Genomic DNA, 19,437 nt, shown 5'->3' with positions numbered 1-19,437 from the left:
TTGGGAGAGGAATGTTGTCCCATTCTTGTCAGATACAGGATTCTAGTTGCTCAACTGTCCTAGGTCTTCTGTGTCGTAATTTTAGTTTTATGATGCACCAAATGTTCTCAGTGAGTGAAAGATCTGGACCACTGGCAGGCTAGTTCAGTACCCGGACCCTTCTTCTATGAATCCATTATGTTGTAATTGATGCAGTGTGTGGTTTGGCATTGTCATGTTGGAAAATGGAAGGTCTTCCCTGAAAGAGATGTAGTCTGGATGGCAGCATAGGTTTCTCTAGAACCTGGATATACCTTTCAGCATTGATGGTGCCTTTCCAGATATGCAAGCTGTCCATGCCATATGTACTAATGCACCCCCATACATCAGAGATGCTGGGTTTTGAACTGAGCGCCGATAACACGCTGGGTGGTCCTTCTCCTCTTTAGTCTGGATGATACGGCATCCCTGGTTTCCAAAAAGAATTTCAAATTTAGATTCGTCTGACCACAGAAGAGTTTTCCACTTAGCCACAGTCCATTTTAAATGAGCTTTGGCCCAGAGAAGACGTCAGCGCTTCTGGATCATGTTCAAATACAACAACTTCTTTGAATGATAGAGTTGTAACTGGCATCTTTGGATGGCACGGTGAATTGTGTTCACTGATAACGTTTTCTGGAAATATTCCTGAGCCCATTTAGTGATTTCCATTGCAGAATCATGCCTATTTGTGAGGCAGTGCTGCCTAAGGGCCTGAAGATCATGGGCATCCAGAATACTTGTCCCTTACACACACAGATTTCTCCAGATTCTCTGAATCTTCTGATTATATTATGTACTGTAGATGATGATATTTTCAACCTCTTTGTAATTTTACACAGAGGAACTTTTTCCCTGAAATTGCTCCACTATTTGTCGATGCAGTACTAGGGGGATTGGCGATCCTCTGTCCACCTTTACTTCTGAAAGACACTGCAACTATAAGACGCTCTTTTTATACCCAATCATGTTACTGACCTGTTGCCAATTGACCTAATTATTTGCAAATTGTTCCTCCAGCTTTTGAGTTTTTATACCACTAACTTTTCCAGCCTCCTATTGTCCCCATCCCAACTTTTTTCAGACGTGTTGCTGTCATGAAATTCAAAATGAGCCAACATTTTTCACTAAAAAGCAAAATGTCTCACTTTAAACCAGTGGTTCTCAATCCTGCTCCTGGCGCCCCACCTGCCATAATGTTTTCGTTTGAACCTTACCTTAATCAGTCTTATATGGACGTCCTTAATAGGCTAATTAAAGCCGGTTTCAGACCGAACGCCGCATACACTACGCTACGTGCCGCGCGCCGCTCACGGAGCTCGTGCGAGCACTGTGGTCAAAGATGAACTTTGTTGAACTTTGACCGCTGCGCGCTGTGACGCATTGTCTCGCGATCAATAGAAACAAGGCACCGAACGAAATGGAGGAAAAACTTATATTGTCCGTGTTTGAGTTCCCAGAGCTATATCACACAAGCGTAGAATCTTTTTGAATTCGAAATATACATCGTCGCTACTGACCGCGAGCCAAAATGACAGGAGAGAGTTTTGAAAACCACGCCTACTCTTCGCGCAGAAGCCTCGCGGCGAGCACAGCGCATGCCGCGTTCGGTCTGTAACCAGCTTTAGCCTATTAAGGACCATATAAGTCTGATTAAGGTAGGGCTGGAATGAAAACATTCTGGCATGTGGGGTGCCAGGAACAGGACTGAGAACCACTTCACATTTCACATATTTTATATGTCCGGTTGTGAATAAAATATCAGTTTATGAGATTTCTATATCATTGCATTCTGTTGTTATTTACAATTTACCCTACGTCCCAAGTTTTTTGGAATTGGGGTTGTATCTGTGCTCTCATAGACAGGAAGACACTGAACAAGCTGGTCAGGAGCGCTGGCTCTTCCCTCGGCTGCTCTTTGGACTCCACCTTCAGGAGGTGGCTGAGAGGAGGATGCTGGCCAAATTTATATCCATTATGGTCAGTCCCTCTCACCCCCTCCATGACACAGTGAGGACATTACGAAGCTCCTTCAGCAACAGACTACTGCATCCAACATGCAAGAAAGAACACTTCCACAGATCCTTCATTCCATCTGCTATCAGACTTTATAATACTTCAGTCACCTAAAGTTCATAAATTATGTCACTATTCTGTATATTGTGCAATACAACTATATTTACATCACTCGGTGCTGTATGTATGTGTATTTTGGGTCTGTGCAATCTGTGTAATTGGGTGTACTAAATTTAATTAAGTTATTTATTGTATTTGTAACAGTATTTTTCTTCTATTGCTTTTTATTTACTGGCTGTTGCAATAAGTAAATTTCCCCAGTGTGGGATCAATAAAGTGTTATCTTGTCTTATGCTGAAAAGTAAAAATATACGTTTTGATCAGTGGGTTTTGCTTGATTTGTGTTTGCATTCCCATGTGATGGATGTGGGCAGTTGGATAATAGAGCTGAGTACAGCTGTGAGGAGACTGCATTCAATGGGGGGTCCCGGACTACAGCTGCTGACAGTGGGTACGACTTGATGCTGATGAGGTATGTCAGCAACTTCCAGGGTTTTGACAACACAATAGAGAATTGGGCCAGCTGGTCACATTACAGGTCCTGAAATTGTGGCAGCGGAGGGAGCCAGGGAGGGCAAGGGGGAGACTCAGGAGGGGAGGACATGCTGAAAAGACACGAGATCCCATCTCCAGCCCACAGTGAAAGCTCTGTCAACATGGGACCTGGCTCCCGGCGGGGGAGGGTGATTCACACCCACCTTTGTGAGATAAACAGGACATAACAATCCCCTAGTTTCGTTTAGAATGATCTGATGTGTTAGAACACAGTCCAGAAAGCTACCCCACTTAGAGAAATAGAAACCTATACAATGTCAGATGTTCAATACTAATATGTACTGCACCTATCAAAATGAGGGCCATAGTTTGCAATACAACTTTAGCGCGCTGTTGAATTTATCTGCCTTAAAGCCTCCTACCATAGAGTTTTCCATTATAATTTTAAGCAGACTTTCTGAAGTAAAGAGATAACTTTGTCTTAGGAATGCTTAGACATGAAACTGACGCAGAGGAGGCTCTTCAGGTCGGCAAGTGGGTGCAAAGAAGTCCCAGCCCATCCTTTAATTGCCAGGCGGTTGTGTTTTTTAATTAGAAGAGTTACTGTCTGCTTACGAAGCCCCAGGGCACAAACGCTGCAGGTTCCAGCCCGTGCCCAGGAGCAGCCCTCAGAGCATCACGGTGACTCATTACCAATGGTATGGAGATCCCAAGGGACCCAACTCTCTGTGGAGCTGGAACTAGCCATTTGTTTCCCTTTGAAGTGCAGAGAGGATTTCATTCACATTCTGACTTACTGACTCTGAGACGTTACCAGATCCTCCACATTAACACAGCCAGGTTTTATTTCACTAATGGACTTTTTCTCCATTGTCATCTGTTGTTCTTTTCAGATCTGTACACAATATCCATTCACACAAAACTATGAAGCTCAGCAAGGAAGGTACAGCTACATAGTATAGACAACAGCATGCCTAAAAATGAAAGTAACGCTGATCAGCATGCAGAAATGATGTATAATACAGAGTAGTTAGGAGTTAGAAATAGGTCATGAGAGCTAAACCATTTTAGCACAGGACTCCAGACCCACATTTGTGCTGTTTCTTATACTGAAATCTTCTTGTATACTTGACTAAGACAGTGGATGTGTTTTGTTTTTGGTTTTTTTTGTCAACAAATACCGCCCTGTATGACTAGGCTGTGGAATGAGTTTGGTGCATGTATATTCATTCAGGCATATTGTTTCTGCTTGTAAGCAATGTAAGATAGCTGGTGGTACAGATTAAGGCAATAAGTTAAATACAATAAATTAAATTATTGAATGAAAATATTGTTAATTATGAAAACGTTGATTTGAAAATGAGTCGTCTGCTATTTTGGTCATAAGCTTTTAATGACATATGGAACCTGTAAATAAAAACCGAAACAAAAAGATGTGGCTAATGTAAATATTGCCAGTATGTGTATGAAATAAAGAAAGATACCAAAACCTTCAAGCTATACCACCACCGTCAGAGAGAGGTTATGAACCATGCCCCCCCCCCATTCTCATCTGAAGGGAGTTTGAGAGCAGCCAATCACAAAGCAGCCATGTTCCCTGCTGGCTCCCCATTCGCTGTGTGATCCTCAGGCCTCGTCAAAGGCCTTCCCAGGTGGAGCAGGACCACCAGAAGAGAGGCGACAGCCATGGTAACAGTGCTGAAAAGCTGAAAAGCAGGGCCAAGGCCTGACTCATTAGCCATATATGCAGTGCATGCAGTATGATTCATCCTAAAACTCAAGCATGGTAAAGATGGAGGGTTATTCTCCATATGCGGTTTCAATAAAGTGTTAAATGAGTACAGCAGAACACACTGGACACTAACCATCATGGTGGAGCCATGGAGCTTCCAGGCAGACAGCAGGTGAGCATGGATCAGGGCTAAGCTGCAGGGCAGGTAAGCCTCAGTATCTGAGTGGTCTCTGCACCTGTACAATGGCCACCCAAGCTGTTAAACAAGGGCAGTCAGGCAAATGCACAGCGAGGGACTGTGCCACACATTAAACTCAGCAAGGAAAGTACATCCACATAGTATAGACAAAAGTCTAATTCAGGTTTCCCAATCCGGTCCTCAAGGGAGGGAGCAAAAACATCGACCGACTGTGAGTCCCCAAGTACTGGATTGGGAAACACTGGTCTAATTCACTAGCACTTCAAATACATATATGCACTCCATAGTGTGTACTCAGAGGATGACATACCCTAAAAAACCACCGCAGTAAGAAATGTGGCCCAGTTACCCAATAAGCCCCAATATAAGGTGCCTTATATTACCATCTGCTGTACCTTCATGTAAATATTTTGGTAGTGCTTATGACTTCTTTACCTGCTTGGATCTTTTTCAATAAAATCATATTTGTTTTGATGGAAATTTCCTTGTACATGTGACATACTACTGTTTCAAATATACATTGTTGTTGTGATAAACAAAAGAGACAGTATGAACTGAGACTGAAGTGTTTAATAGTGAATGTGAAAAAGCATTAAGTGGTAAGCTAAGAGTAAGTGTGTTATCTCATTGTGCAACTGCAAAAGGACCGTCTACTAAAAGCTTCAGCATTCGGGCTGTTTCATCAACAACTTTTAGAATCCCTGGAACTTGTGATGTATATCCAAGACATATCAACACTCAAAGAGCTCTAATCATCGAGTGCACATTCTATCACAGCGGCTTAATCCACCCACCGGTGACCAGGCAGTGCATGCAGTCAGGGAGCAGGCTGTACTTGCCTCTGGTAAAATGTGCTGAGCACTGTGTGGTTGTCAGCTCCTTGGAGCTCCCAGAGGCCCAGCTCAGCCAACAGGGAGCCTGGCAGCAGCACCCCATCCTGGACAAGCAGGCCAAGACTGTACCAGCCCTGGGGGTGATCAGAAGTTTTAATATGAGGACGTAGATTTGGGCAGGGATAGTGGGCAATGAGTGGCTCAGCGTGCTAAGCCCCGGCCTCAGCAAACACAGTCACATGTCCATGGGCCCTTATGCAAGGCCCTTAACCCCCAGCTCCAGGGGGGTCGCATGCTGGCTGACCCAATGCTACGACCCCCAAGCTATGGAGAGAATGATGAGGGTAGGCAAAGAGAAGAATTCTGGTGCACTTGTGCAAACGGCAAATAAAGGATTTATTTATTTAGGGACGTATCCATACTAATCTTGTGGGAATACCGTGTGTTTAGGGGGGCGGGAGGTTCGGGGCTGATTTAGTCCCTTCCAATGGTGAAATCCAACCTATGCTCTTGTTTAAATAAACGATAAAATTGGTCAATAAACCAGGACCGCTGGATTCAAGCTGAGGGGACCTGGTATCTGTGGAGCTGCAGGAGCAGCCATACCTGTGGGTGGCTCTTGAGCGCCGCCCTTTTGTACAGGTGAGCAGCTGCGGTCACATCTCTTTGCCTTCGCGCGTGGCCATCGTACATCAGGTCGCCCATCTTTAACAGGGCTGAGGAAAGCAGGAGGCGACGTGAGAGCATGACAGGACAAACCCTCACAAAGGTGCATATGTATAGCCAGATTTAGCATGCTAATGTTGGAATATACCATAAGGTGCAGGTTCCTGAGCTTGAATGGAAAGGTTGTAGTATCGCCACATGCACTCTGTCACAAAGTCTTCATCCAAGAAGCTTCCCTGTACAATCAGGATATACCTATTTCTATAATATTACAACTGACACTCAATCATCTAAACACAAAACATAGTAATATACAGAAGTATACGGTTTATTACACGATGGACCCTATAAAAGAAACAAATTCATTATAAGATTTTAGGATGACAAAAGAATTATTCTTTAAACATTTTTACAAACTCACAGGATTGTGCTCGCAGAGATAAGCTATGTTGAACTGGGCTGTCGCAAACCCCGATTCGGCAGCCATCAGGAACCAGAGAAGTGCAGAGGGCCTGGGGGGGAAGCCAGTTATACCCTTAGTCTCTGGTCATTGCTTGCTCCATCCAAGAATGAGTGCTTTTTACAGGCTATGGATTTAGCAAACTGGACAGTTTTACTTTAAGACACAATAATAAGAGTAATAGCAGTTATGTAACTGTAGCACATTCCCTCACTGTTATCTTTAAGGGATTTCTGTAATCTCCAGAAGCACCAGTAAAAGATCTGCGGTGGTTTATTAGCTGCAGTGTTTCTATGGCAGTGTTTCTCCTCAGTCCTCAGGGACCTGCAGCACTCCATGTTTTTGCTGCCTCCCAGCTCCATGCTACCAGGAGTTGGGAGGCAGCAAAAACATGGAGTGCTGCAGGTCGTCTGGGGGTCCCAAAGATCTGGTTCAGAAACATTGTTCCATGCTGAGCATAGAAAGTTGAGTCAGTTCCAGTTACCAGTCCTGACGGAGGTAAGCATCCAGGGCCATCCTCAGCACTGTCCCCAGGTACCCATTCTGCTCAGCTACCCACTTTGTCCACCTGACATTGGATAAAGCACTTTGTCAGAGCTTTACAGGAAATACATTCACTCCTTATAAAATGATTAGCAATTTATAATGACACAAAAGACCAAAGGCACAGTTTAACAGACAGACAGGTAAAGATGACTCTGAGTCACTTCTTACAGGACTGCATTCACTGGGAGCCTGTCGACCTGACCGGGAATCCCTCTGATCCACACCTCAGCCAATTGGATCGCACCGTCAATGCTTCTCCTCTCGGCAGACTTTAAGTAGTAAGTGTATGCTGTGAACTGCAGTGGGGCAAGACAAAATGAATAGATCTGGATCGCAGTCCACAGTCAGAACAGACGAGAAAAACAATTACAGACTGAATGCTCCAGTGACTCAGGACTGCCCTTGTGTTATAAGAATTTTCTACAACTTTGATAATTAAAGCCAGAGGGATGCAGCTGACGATTGCTGACCTTGTCAGGCAGTTTCCCGGGATAATGACCATGGGAATACATGACCCCAAGGTTCATGGCAGCTTCAGGGCTCCCAAGGCCATCGGCCCGCTCCCACAGCTCCACCGCTCTAGCATAGTCCTTCTCGTAGTGCTCGTAGTACCAGCCGAGGGCGTTGATGGCTGCCACAAAGTCCTCCGAGAGATTTCACTTAAACTTAGCATCACATGACCCAGGCCAAATGTCACTGCTTAATCAGCTATAGTACTATAGTCAACATAAGGAAGCATGTAGCAGAGCAGCTTGTAATTGTCATTTACAAAACTCTGTTGATTATATTTGTTTTGGATGTTCAATATTAATTTACAATAAGGCTCACTTTTACCACTTACACATGGCAGCAATTCATTAAAAATAATTTTAAAACTGTGAAATCATTTGTTTATAATTGTCTATTGATTATTTACAAATCATTACAACGTAATTAATAACCTCATTATAGACTATTGATAAACCCTTGATAAGCCTTATTGTAAAGCGGTACCAAATATTCTAATTTTGGATATTCTAATGTTAGATGTAATTAGTCATATAAATTACATACTTTAAAATGAATATAAAATATGATCATTTTAATCTGCATTATCTTGTACTAGTACAATGACAATAAGGTTTTGAATCTATTGAATCTGATTTTTTTCACTAGCTTGTGAGATGCATGGCAATTTTAAAAAACAAAGCTCCAAAAATGTACTAGTTGTGAAGTTGAATATTTAAATATAATCACACTCTTGCAATTAGATTTGCCCTTGACAAGGTACCCAAGGGTTTAGATTGATGGAATGTATGAATTAAACATGTGACATGCAATATGATTAAAGAAAAACAAACTTTTGCATTTTTATATGGCCAAACAGTTCATAATCCATGTTCTCAGCTCAGCATGATAAGATGACAAGAAAGGGGTGGCCAAAGGTGACCATGCCTCCCCCCCCCCCCCATAAATACATGGTCACCGCAGCTGCCACCCCTCACCAAAAAAGAAAAACGAGATATGGAGCATTTAATTCTGTTAGCCAGCCCAACTTATAGGTGAGTCGACAGTGGCGTGTCTCTAACTGAATCACAAAAAGATCAATGGATAAGCCTCACGACTGGCAAATGTACCGAACTCCCCCACCGCACCCCAGTCCGGTTGGCTAAATATTAAATATTAGCGCATTGCCACCCCAGTCTGTCCACCCCTTTCAACAAGGTTTGGCTACGTCCCTGGACCAGAAGCATCACTATTACCCGTTCAGCTGCCTTCTTCAGAAAGCTCACTGCCCTGGGGATGTCCTGCTTCACTCCTTGCCCCTACAGACAAATATTCCATCCACAATTCATTAGTGACTTAGAAGTGGCTCTGTGTCTCCTTTTCTCTAAGCTGAGGAGCACAGGGGCCCTTGGCACCACACGTAGGGAACCTCACCTTCAGAAGCACGATGGCGTAGTCGTACATGGACACTGTGTCTTCCAGCTGTACCGCCCCCCGCTCGTAGTGCTTCACGGCGGCCTGAAGGTTGGGGGACACGCCCTGCTGACCCCAGAACAGCATCCGGCCCACTGCTTGCTGCAGTCAGGGAATTGATATCTTCCAGAAACAGCGTACTGCTAATGCTGACTCAGGCTGTGCTGCAGCCTGCCAAACTCATTGTGTCAATGGTTGTTTATTTCAGCAAGTGACCTTGTGAACAGTCAGTGAACATGTTTCAAAAGATGGCATAAATATTACTTGAGTAATTTTAACCATTATTTAAAATAAATTGTAGCGGGTGCTTATCAAGTGGAGACCCAGGTAAAATAAACCAGGCATTGGGTCAGCCTCATCCTTACACAATGTATTAAAAGTCAAAGTAACTAAAACATAATTCACATGATTAGATTTATTCTCTTGGGTTTATTCTACAGCAATGTTGCCAACTTTCTGGCCAAGCAAACGTATTGAAGTCTCTTCTCTATCTCTAGTATACATGATAAACAGAGTGAGCTGACATCAGTACCTCAGCCTCTGCTACTCCTTTGCGTGCCTGGTGTTTGAGCCACAGGAAGAGGTCATCGTTTTCACTCGTCTGGAGCTTCAGCATGTCCTCGTTGCTCAGGTGAATCGACTCCACAAATTTCTGCGGGGGAGAAGTGAGACCGTAAGCAATAAATAACATTTGGTAAGATCTTTGGTTTTCTGTTCTGTATCTCCTAAATGCAAATTGGATCACCACAACATAGGGCTGGACAATAATTCGATATCAATATATATCGCGATAGAATTTTTTTCGATAACGGTGATACGATTTTTAAACACATTTCCGATATTTCGATATACATTTGAATATTATATATATTCACCGGCTTTTAAAAATGTATCACAAGTGCTAAACAGCGCGTATTCAAATCGCATTCGCATGGTAATTTGCTGAACAACGCAGCTGTGAAACGTGATCCAGGTAAAACTTTTTTAGACAGCATAAATAATATTGAAGCATTTGTTTTCAAGCAGACTGTTAAAGGCAAAAGCAACAAAGCATTTTAGCCTTTGTAAAGAAACCATAGTAACCACGTGTATGATACTTTTCAGAGCTGTGTCAGAGCGAAATGACTCGTGAATTTAATTTTGACACTGGTTAGCTTTTTGTAAAAACGAACTACAGTACACCCCGCAGGTTTTTTGTGATTTTGTGAGCGATCTTTGTGTTTTCAATGTTGGAGAATATAACTAAAGGTTTGTATCAAGAAACGACGGTGGTTTTTATTGTATACTGGTAAATCTCTGCTGTTAGTTGGTGGTATGCCTTTTGTTAGCCAACATGTATGTCGGGGCCGGCTCTACGCTGGGGCAACGCCCCCTTAAGCAAACGTCCTGCCCCCTTAAATCAAACTTTTAGAAGTTGAGGAAGAAAATAATAATTACCCACAAACTGAATATGGACAAGATTTACTACAGTAGCTGAAAAAGGCACAAACGAGATAATAAGTTTCACTTCTTGTTCGCTCTTTCCCTCCGCGTTCTGTTTGTGCGCGGGCTCACGCAGCACTCGGCAGATCCCCCACTCACCCTCCCCCCAGCTAAACATCCGATCACTGTTAGTATGCAAATGAGCCAGTTTCTCAGTAGGCAGGGCAAAGCGAAATGAGCTGCGTGATTGCGGAAGGTTTGGAGGAAACAGCAATCTCTCTCGTCAAAATCATAGCGACTAGTGAGATCATGGTTCGAATTATTTTTGTCTATTTGGGGGGGTCTTGATCGGGGGGTACTGTACCCCCCGATCAAGACCCCCCCCAAATAGACAAAAATAGCAGTTTGGGGGGGGGGGGGGTATTAACATTTTTCTTGTTGTTTTTTTTTTTTTTTTTAAGAAAGATAACCTCACCTTGTAGGAAAATTTTATGTAAAACGATTTTAGACACCCCTAGTGTGGATCGTACCATTTGAACCATCTTGGCGCTAGAAGCAGCTTAGCCAGTCGGTTACGTCATTCATTCTCATTGAGCGACTTGTTCGTTGTGATTTCAAGATTATTTATTCGTCACATACATAGTTATAACAAGTACAACATGTAGTGAAATGAACCCTGACCGATCCTATTTTTCAGTTTTATATTTCAAGACTCGGTGAATTGATTTTTTCTTTTTCATAACTTAGCCTACCCTTTTTAGTTTTGGTAATATTGGCAATAGTGAAAAGTGTTTTGTTGGGTTCAAATATGTTTGATATAGGCCATCCAATTAAGGTAAATGTCTTGTTTTTAATCTGATGAGGAATATTTTATTTTATTTTTTGTTGTTTTACTTTTCGGTTTTCCCCCTGAGGGATTGCCACCTTATGTGGTCAGGGGCTTTGCGTGCCTCAGTGACCCTAAGAGCTACACCAGCAGAAGCTTAGCCTTCAGGTGGGACACCCAAGTTGGACAGGTCTTAGGGCAGAGGCCTGACAAAGTGCAATCCAATTACATGACAAAAACAGTTATCCAGAGCACCACCCCACCCCTTTCCCGCCTTTGTCGCCACCATGTGCCCCCTTCACATTTCTGTCTGCCCCCTCATATATGCATGTCTAGAACCGGCCCCGATGTATGTACATATTTATAGCATGCCGATCGCGTCAAACAAATCGCGGCAATGCCAAAAACCCGTGCATGTACATTCTCAGTTATTAACGCACATAAATACATTTCAAGCACATGCTAATATATTGCTGCCATATTGGTTTTCGGTTATCTCGATCATCGGTTATCTCGACGCTTTTTGGCAACCCCCTAGGCCGGCGACATAACCAGGTTCGACTGTATATGAATAATCAGCCTGTTCTAGTTTAAATGGAAATATATTATTGTTAATAAGCTGAGTCTGAGAGTTTTATTTATTTGATAGTTTATTTCACATTTCTTGTTTGTAAAGGCTAAATACAAATAAAAAGTGAACCTTTTTTTTTGTTCTGTTTTTATTTAAAAAAAAAATTATATAATTTTAATAGGAGGAGCCTGGAGGTATTATAGATAAATTCAGTTTGCAGACATCCATTGTGCGTGTCCTCGGCAGTTTTTTCCTGAGGCTTTTTAATATTGTCCATATCGATATCGGAATTATATCGTATCGACCAAAATTAAGAAATATATCGTGATATAAATTTTTGCCATATCGTCCAGTCCTACCACAACACAAAGATGGGGCAAAGGAAAAACATTCTTATCATAAGAAATCATCAGTCCAGGCTTAGTTAAATAAAGATCTCTGCAGGATCTTATAGAAATCTCAGTATCTCAACCATAAGTGTCTGGGAACAAGAAGTGTATTATCTGCTCATTTTCCAGACTCCCACTTGACATGTCCACTTTCTAATATAAAATCTTATATGTGCCTTCACATTCTAATGTTATTTAATTCTCAAATGAATTCATAAGTAATTCAGACAACTTAGATATTTTTCCATAAAGTTTTCCAATACTGTTTTAGGCAAAAATAATTTTTGGAATAATCCATAGTTCCAGGAGATGATAAAACTGTTTGAACCAAAAACAAATATAGATATTAATGATCTACCGCAGAGGTAATTCCACATACGGAGCCCCACCTGCTTCGCTGAGGGGTTCTGCCTGTCGAGTGCTGTCTGAGCAGCTATGTTGGAGTAGTAGGCATAGGCAAGGGGTGTGTCCGGAGGGACGTCCTGCTCTCCCAGGTGATGCAGGTGACCGAGCTGCAGCAGCGCCAGTCTCCAATCTTGCTGCGCGGCCAAGAGGCTCAGCAGCCTGGCCTGTGTGTGAATAACCATCCACGTGTGGAGAGTGAAAAGCCTGTGGGCCAGCAAAGCTCTCGAAGCCCAATTTGCAACTTTGTGCTCTTGGGGACTTTATATTACGCTTTTTGCTCCTAGATCCAATAATATCCAAAATATCCAAGAGGCTCAATTGAAACAGATCCTACTCTTGTGAAGATCTTAACCTGAAGTGATTCATTTAAAATATCAATCAGCATAAAACTGTAGCAGCAAAGAGCAGAATGATGCTGATGCTTAAACATCCTGCTCTAAGGTATTTTCATATATACGCATGATGAATGTTGTGCAAATCCACTTACAGATCAATGTTATTTCATACAGTTATTGTGTTGGGTGTATACACCCATGAAAATGGTATGTACACAAACACAGTCACCTTCTTGGGTTGCCTCTTGACACCAAGACCACTGTTGTAGAGCACTGATGATAAGTACAGGGCTCTCATGTCACCCAGACAGCCAGCTTGTAGCAAAAGGGGCATGACCCCTCTGACATTCAAAGCTGGCCTTTCCTGGGTCAGCTTGCGAAGAGCTCTGGAGTAAAGCAGCTTACCCACTGATTTCAGCGTAAGTCTTTCTGCCCCTAAACAAACAATAAAAAGAAAACCACATTCTAATCTAAAATGTGGAGAAGCCTTTCGTTGCGATCTGGGGGAAGGTGCGGTTGGATATCAAACCCGGCTCACTTACAGCCGCAGGAAAAATGAAGAGACCACTCTATATTTTTAAACAAATCTGCATTTTTAAATCCTGGTTTAATCAAGGTTCTGCAGGCTGCTTCCAGGTTCCAAATTTCCAAGACAGCAGTACACAAGAATAAGGTGAAGCAGGAGACACTGAGAATGGTCAGAAACCAGGCAGGTAGATTGCAGTAGCAACGTTCTAATGCCAGAGATGACCGGCAACTTATCCAACAGTTTCTCATGAATCAGAGGATGACATCAAATGACCTTCAAAAGGAACAGGAAACACTAAGTGCATGTGTGAAGTGCACTGCTAGGATAGTTCATGTCAGGCTCCTAGAAACAGGACTGAAGAACCAGGCTGCAGTTTGATATATATATAAGACTAAAACAAAAAATTGTGCCGTGGTCTCTTAATTTTTTCTACGGCTGTATGTAAATAGGATGTAAAAAACTCTTTGATTTGTATCCCAGTATAATTCCAGAGCTATTTGTTATTTAGTCAGTATTTCTGTTAAATGCACAAATGCCCCTCATTAAATGCACAAATATTTAACTGTGGGACAAGTGTGGTTGTATGTGGTTGTTTTGCTGCTAGTCAAATATTTCCACCGGTTAGCTAACTGTCTATCCAACTAACTACCACAATAACTTGGTAAAGAACTTCTTGCCGATAATAGTCTCTGTGAAGTTTACAACTTAAAAGTTGATAACACAGGCCTTGTTTAAAAACAGACAGCACTAAATACAAGTGTAAATGACCACCAAGACACATTGTGATCTCTACACTCAAACCACTTGCCGAGGTGGTCTGAGATGCATTTGACGTTTGATAGTGCAAATGCTAATGCTTCCATGGAGACTTTGCAGTGCTTGTTGAGCAAACAGCATGGTTGACAGGCTCGTGAGGCGACATATGGTACGCCAGTTTGGATGTGGGCACAGTTGGACATCCAACCACACCTTCCCACAGATCGCAGCGAGACATACTTGAAAATGTGAGTGATGGATTAGAGAGGAGCAACTAAAATCTTGGTAATATAAAACAATATGAAATTAAATTAATTGAAATTGAATGATAATAAAATGAAATGAATTGTGTGACCGTGTTTGGTGGCTAGAATCTGTGCAAGTCGGACAGCAGGGCGTCTCTGAGAGGTGGGTGGCGCCTCCCACAGCTCACAATGTGACATTTCAGGTGGGGGGATTTCTCGAAATGCCCAAATACTGTAGGTATCCATAACTCTTGCTGAATAAACAGGGAAGATAAGGACAAATCAGTGATGAATGATAAATGATTTGTGCAGATTCAGCTGTAAGCTTTAAGCCTGGGCAGTCAACCTTACAGTCTAAAGCCAACACTATTTTGTTTCAAATATAACAGGCCACTTGACATATTATTTGAACTTTAGTGCCACCTGGTGAACTTATACATTAGTCAGTTTTATTTGGTTTTCTACCGTCTTGTTGAAAATAATGCACAGTGTTAATTCTGGGGGAAAAAAGTAAGACACTGATTAAATGGTCTATCACATTTACACAGACTTACCAGATTGTCTGACTTTCTGTGAGTATCTTGTCATTTTCATATAAAGCTCTTTCTGAAACAGCTGACAAGACTCAAACCATCCTGTCAAATTCATTTCCCTAATCAGTTCCGGAACAACAATCTTTGACTACAATGACAAGCAGAGAAAACAGACATTTGCTGATATGTTATGCTTGAGGGGAAAGCTTAGAATAGAGCTCATTTAGTTCCATTAATATGTATGGAGTTTGTGTGTTACCCCCCTGTTTGCATGGCTTTCTTCCTGCTTGTCTGGTTTCACCACCCAAACAAACTATGTATTGATGCCAATAAACTTACTATTGTGGGAAATTGTGTGTATGAATGTCTCAGGAGCCTATTGTTAACATCTCTTCCAAGGTGTCCCTTGTCTCATGCCTTATGCTTCCTGAAATAGGGCTCAGGCTCACTGTGATGCTGCAGTGGACAAGTGATTATAGAGAAAAGATGGATGGATGGATGGAAATGCAAAGTACATCACTCACCAATGAAATTATTCTGTTGCGATAGTACAGAGAGGGTCCAAAGAAGCCTTCAATGCCTTTCACATAATTACTTCCTCCCAAGATGAAATGACCATCTGTATCATCCAGGTACAAAGCTTGTTTGAACCTGCCCAGGAAAGTCAGTGCAGAAGGTCAATCCTGCTTCCCGGCATGAACCAGCTGTGAAGCTTTGGTTCTAAATGACAAGCCCTTGCTCACCTGTGCTCAGCAGAATACACAGAGTGCTGTCCCCCACCTACGCAGACCATGACAACGTCAACCTGTAGGGAGAAAAGATACTAATCACAAGACCACACACCACCAAGGGGGGGGGGGGACTGAAAGCCACAGCACTCACTGATTTTCCACGGATCGCCACTTGGATGCAACACCACCTGCCCAGTGGCATTTGAAAGCTGACCAGGAAGGCTACAGACATCCCATCCTCTCCAGTCACCTGGATATGGAACTGGCCTAAGGACAATCGGCATGGACCGTGTCTCATGACAAAGCTTATGGAGCCAAAGAGGACATACTGTAAACGGAACAGGACATATTTTCTTGAGCATATATTTTTTTGGACCTACCGGAGCTTGTAAGAAAAATGGCGGGGGTGGAATAGTTCTTCTGATAGTCCACATGATGCAGCACTCCACACAAATGCTGCTTACAGTGCTGGGTGAGGAATAGCCAGATGGAGATCGTACACCTGCAAACAAGACATGATGCACAGGAATGCTGCAGAGTTCACTCTCAACAAAACTATCGCAAAAAGCCCCCTAGATTCTGTTAAGACTTACGGATTTGACTGCTCAGATCATGGTGCATCTTACCAAGGAGAAGAAATAGTTTTCAACCTCAGCTGTTCTAAGACCTTGTTTCTGTAATGATGCACAGCCCTGGTGATGCCAAAGTTCTCTCCGGTGGACGCAAACAGAAAGGAGAAGAAATGGGCCACCTCTAAGAAGAAGATATGCTTTTTTATGGAATGTCATTAATTGATGTTTTAAAGATCTAAAGTAAATTATATTTAAAGATACAGTAAATTTTCCTTTAAAGACAGACAGACAGACAGACAGATAGATAGATAGATAACCTGCTATCAATTTTTAAGGATACCTTGTTCTTCTGGACATTGAGGAACACAGTTTCTGTGAATACGCCACAGCAAATCTTTATCCCAGCGTGGGCAGAGTTGGTGCTCTTTCAATGGACGGCTGAATGGGGGTACAGGTTGTAGTTGCACAAGGTCACGGGCCAGGCTGGTCTGGTAAGAGCTCTGAGTTCCAAGTCCAATGATCCAGGCCCGCATCGTGACATCAAACAGCCAATCTGCATCGAGCATGAGCCAGTCTGCTTGGTACACCACGCTGTCGGGGAGCCGGAGGGTCAGAGCTCGAATTCTGGTCAAGCCTGGCTCACAGGACCAGTGTCTCTGGAATACTGGAGCGACAGTTGTGGTATCAGTTGACACGAGTGCCTCCAAGTGCACGACTGCAGATACAGAGCAGGCGTATTGGACCCGTAACAGATACTCAGACACTGGTTCATGTGGTGGATTCAGAAACTCCACCTTGTTAAGGAGAGGAGGCTGGATGGATTCAGTGGCGTTCTGCATTCGTTTGAAAGGACAGGAAAAAAAACACATGTCTGAAATATGCCCCAAAAAACCCACAATAAAAATGCTAAGTGTAATGCAGCTTTTAAGCTTAGCTCAGAATAAATGTGAACTCACCAAAACAGCGAAGTATATTAGTGGTAAAATACATCTATCCTTTATCCGCGACATTTTCTCTAAAAGATTTATACCTTTGAATGCTTTCAGCGACCCATGAAACTATTTATCTACACAGTATTACTGTACTGTCTAGATTTGCGCAAACAGAAATAAGCAAAAACCCACCGACGGTTAATCACTAAAAAAATAGGCTCACAGGTTCAAATTAGAAACTTGTAACACCGATCACCGAACAGCAGTAATGAAACAAAAAAAACTAGGCCTATATATTTTTTAACAATCCGAGTAGCCTTCAATTGTCAAAAAGACTAAACTTTTTCATACTGAAACGATCCATTAACATTTTTGTTTACTTATCGGCTCATAATGTGATCCATCGAACGTCATCCTTTGAAGTTAGGAGTGATCAAGCAGCTAACATCTATACAGAACTGCAGAATATCAACATTATATAGATTCACGCTAGAATATATTTCTGGATTAGTCGTGTTAAAGGTGGTTACTGAAGCAAACCCGGAATAATATCCTGCTTGAATCTCCAGAATGGCAGGTAAGGTAAATAGTGTAATGCATACAAAGCTCCACCCGCCTTTTACACACAGTAACCAATTCTTGATGTATAAATGTTATTCCTTTATATTTCACATTACTAAATTTCCATTGCCACTTCTCATTGTGAAGCAGCACTTGCTACAGTTGGTGTCTAAAGTAGCCTAGATTAGAAATTCAGTTTTTAAGGACATCTATAAACATTCGTGACTCTAGGCCTATATACTATATTTAGGCGAGTGCCGCGCATAAATTTAATAATTTTAATTAAAAATCCTGTCGCGCAAATTTTCAAGCGTTTTCAAGCACAGACAGCAGTTGGTCTAATGGCGGCGCCGTGCTAAGCGCGGTGGTCTCTTACCTATGAAGATCAGATCGAGCTCCTGCTGAGTGACAGGGGCCCTAAAAAATTAGGAAAATAACTGGATTGGTTTGGACTGGGGGTCCTAATATGATATGCTTTCATGGGGCCCAAAATCTCTAGCAACGCCCCTGCTACTACTACACTACTACTATTAAATTAGTAAATACATGTAGATGTGAAGGAGACAACTAATTAAAGATTTTATACGGATACAAATAATCTGGGCAACAACGCAATATGTACCAGGAGGAGAAGACCTCCAACCAGGGGCGTAATTAGCAATTCCGGACCCTCTGAATAAACGTCACCTTGAGCCCCTGGGAGCTCAGGTTCCCCTCGATAGATTTTCCCTAATCGGAGACTCCGCACGTTTTTCCGACCATTTCCATAAATAAAACAACCTTTAACCGGATCAGACGTTAAATCAACCTTAAATCACACCCATACGTGCAATTCAAACTGTTTCTACAGTTAAGTGTAGTGGACAATAGTGGCGTGCGATACTACAAGATTTGGTATCGATCCCATACCATGTAAATATAGGGTAAATATCGCTGATACGATATCGATAGACTACTTTTTAATAATTAAGGTGGATGTATCATCAAATTGCTAAAGCTGAATTAATTTTCATTACCTTTAAGTGTTTTTGCGATTTTTCTATTAATTAGTTAAAACCCAGGACAGAATTGGGGCAAAGTTTATGAGTAAATAAATACTGTACTTAGCGGAGGTACTGGCCTGCAGCGCGGCATGTTGGACTAATGCCAGCTTGTAAATAGTTCTCAGTAATCGCTTGTGTGATTATAAATGTGCCACGTGTTATGTCATGTATAGTAGTTCATGTTTATTGTTGTACATAGTGTGTGTGTATATGTGTGCTCGCGCCCACCGTGTGTATGAGGAGTAAACGGGACGACGAGCACGGTAGGCAGTGCCAGCTGTGGGTTGTAGTAGTATGGGTGTAATAAACGGCATCTGGTGATTAAGCCCCGAACTATCTCTGCCGTCTAATTATTGCGAGCATGGCTCAGCGACCTACTATACAATACTTTATTATAAATATTATACTGTGTTTGTGTGTGCCTTTTTGCTTGCCTGGCGCCGCTGAGTCACGTGACAGCAGGTGTTATGCCGAAAAACGCATCCCTGCCTTAGAATGCATGCCGGTGTTCCGACGAGTTGAGCTTTTAAGGGTTTTTTGGGGGTCAGGGGTTTTTTAGGGGTTAGGTTTAGGGTTTTAGGGGTGTTTTGGGTTAGGGTTTTA

At 42.4% G+C, this 19,437-nt stretch overlaps 1 protein-coding gene across 3 annotated transcripts; it reads right to left on the bottom strand.

Annotated features, from left to right (window-relative positions):
- Nucleotides 1–3,410: 3,410 nt before the first annotated feature.
- Nucleotides 3,411–18,562, bottom strand: LOC111857722 (protein sel-1 homolog 3). Of its 3 annotated transcripts, none has more exons than XM_023838851.2 (24): nucleotides 18,414–18,562; nucleotides 18,168–18,208; nucleotides 16,639–16,962; nucleotides 16,353–16,479; nucleotides 16,107–16,228; nucleotides 15,878–15,993; nucleotides 15,739–15,800; nucleotides 15,520–15,646; nucleotides 15,017–15,143; nucleotides 14,573–14,716; nucleotides 13,162–13,367; nucleotides 12,582–12,761; nucleotides 9,517–9,636; nucleotides 8,946–9,086; nucleotides 8,768–8,830; nucleotides 7,496–7,669; nucleotides 7,194–7,321; nucleotides 6,964–7,047; nucleotides 6,441–6,531; nucleotides 6,168–6,255; nucleotides 5,960–6,069; nucleotides 5,360–5,487; nucleotides 4,455–4,557; nucleotides 3,411–4,295 (listed from the first exon to the last, which is right to left on the bottom strand). In XM_023838851.2, exons 3-24 carry the CDS (start codon nucleotides 16,862–16,864, stop codon nucleotides 4,167–4,169), a joined length of 2,796 nt encoding a protein of 931 aa, XP_023694619.1. In that variant the 5' UTR covers nucleotides 16,865–16,962; nucleotides 18,168–18,208; nucleotides 18,414–18,562; the 3' UTR covers nucleotides 3,411–4,166. The 3 variants fall into 3 exon arrangements, with proteins under 3 accessions (XP_023694619.1, XP_023694620.1, XP_023694618.1); XM_023838852.1 differs by lacking the exons at nucleotides 18,168–18,208; nucleotides 18,414–18,562 and adding exons at nucleotides 17,093–17,131; nucleotides 17,255–17,338; XM_023838850.2 differs by lacking the exons at nucleotides 18,168–18,208; nucleotides 18,414–18,562 and adding an exon at nucleotides 17,255–18,095 and having other exon boundaries at nucleotides 16,639–17,131.
- Between the last annotated feature and the right edge of the window lie 875 nt (nucleotides 18,563–19,437).

The sequence above is a fragment of the Paramormyrops kingsleyae genome, chromosome 17 (genome assembly GCF_048594095.1).
Source record: "Paramormyrops kingsleyae isolate MSU_618 chromosome 17, PKINGS_0.4, whole genome shotgun sequence".
Taxonomy (NCBI): Eukaryota; Metazoa; Chordata; class Actinopteri; order Osteoglossiformes; family Mormyridae; genus Paramormyrops; species Paramormyrops kingsleyae.
Note: the sequence above shows the minus strand (reverse complement) of the source record. Positions and strands in the feature narration are given on the sequence as shown.

Coding starts and splice junctions, on each gene's coding strand:
- LOC111857722 (XM_023838850.2), bottom strand. CDS start 17,308: ATGTCGCGGATAAAGGATAGATGTATTTTACCACTAATATACTTCGCT. Junction 9,637..12,581: donor AGAACCCCTCAGCGAAGCAG/GTGGGGCTCCGT, acceptor TCTCCCCCGCAG/AAATTTGTGGAGTCGATTCA. Junction 6,256..6,440: donor ATCTCTGCGAGCACAATCCT/GTGAGTTTGTAA, acceptor CTGATTGTACAG/GGAAGCTTCTTGGATGAAGA.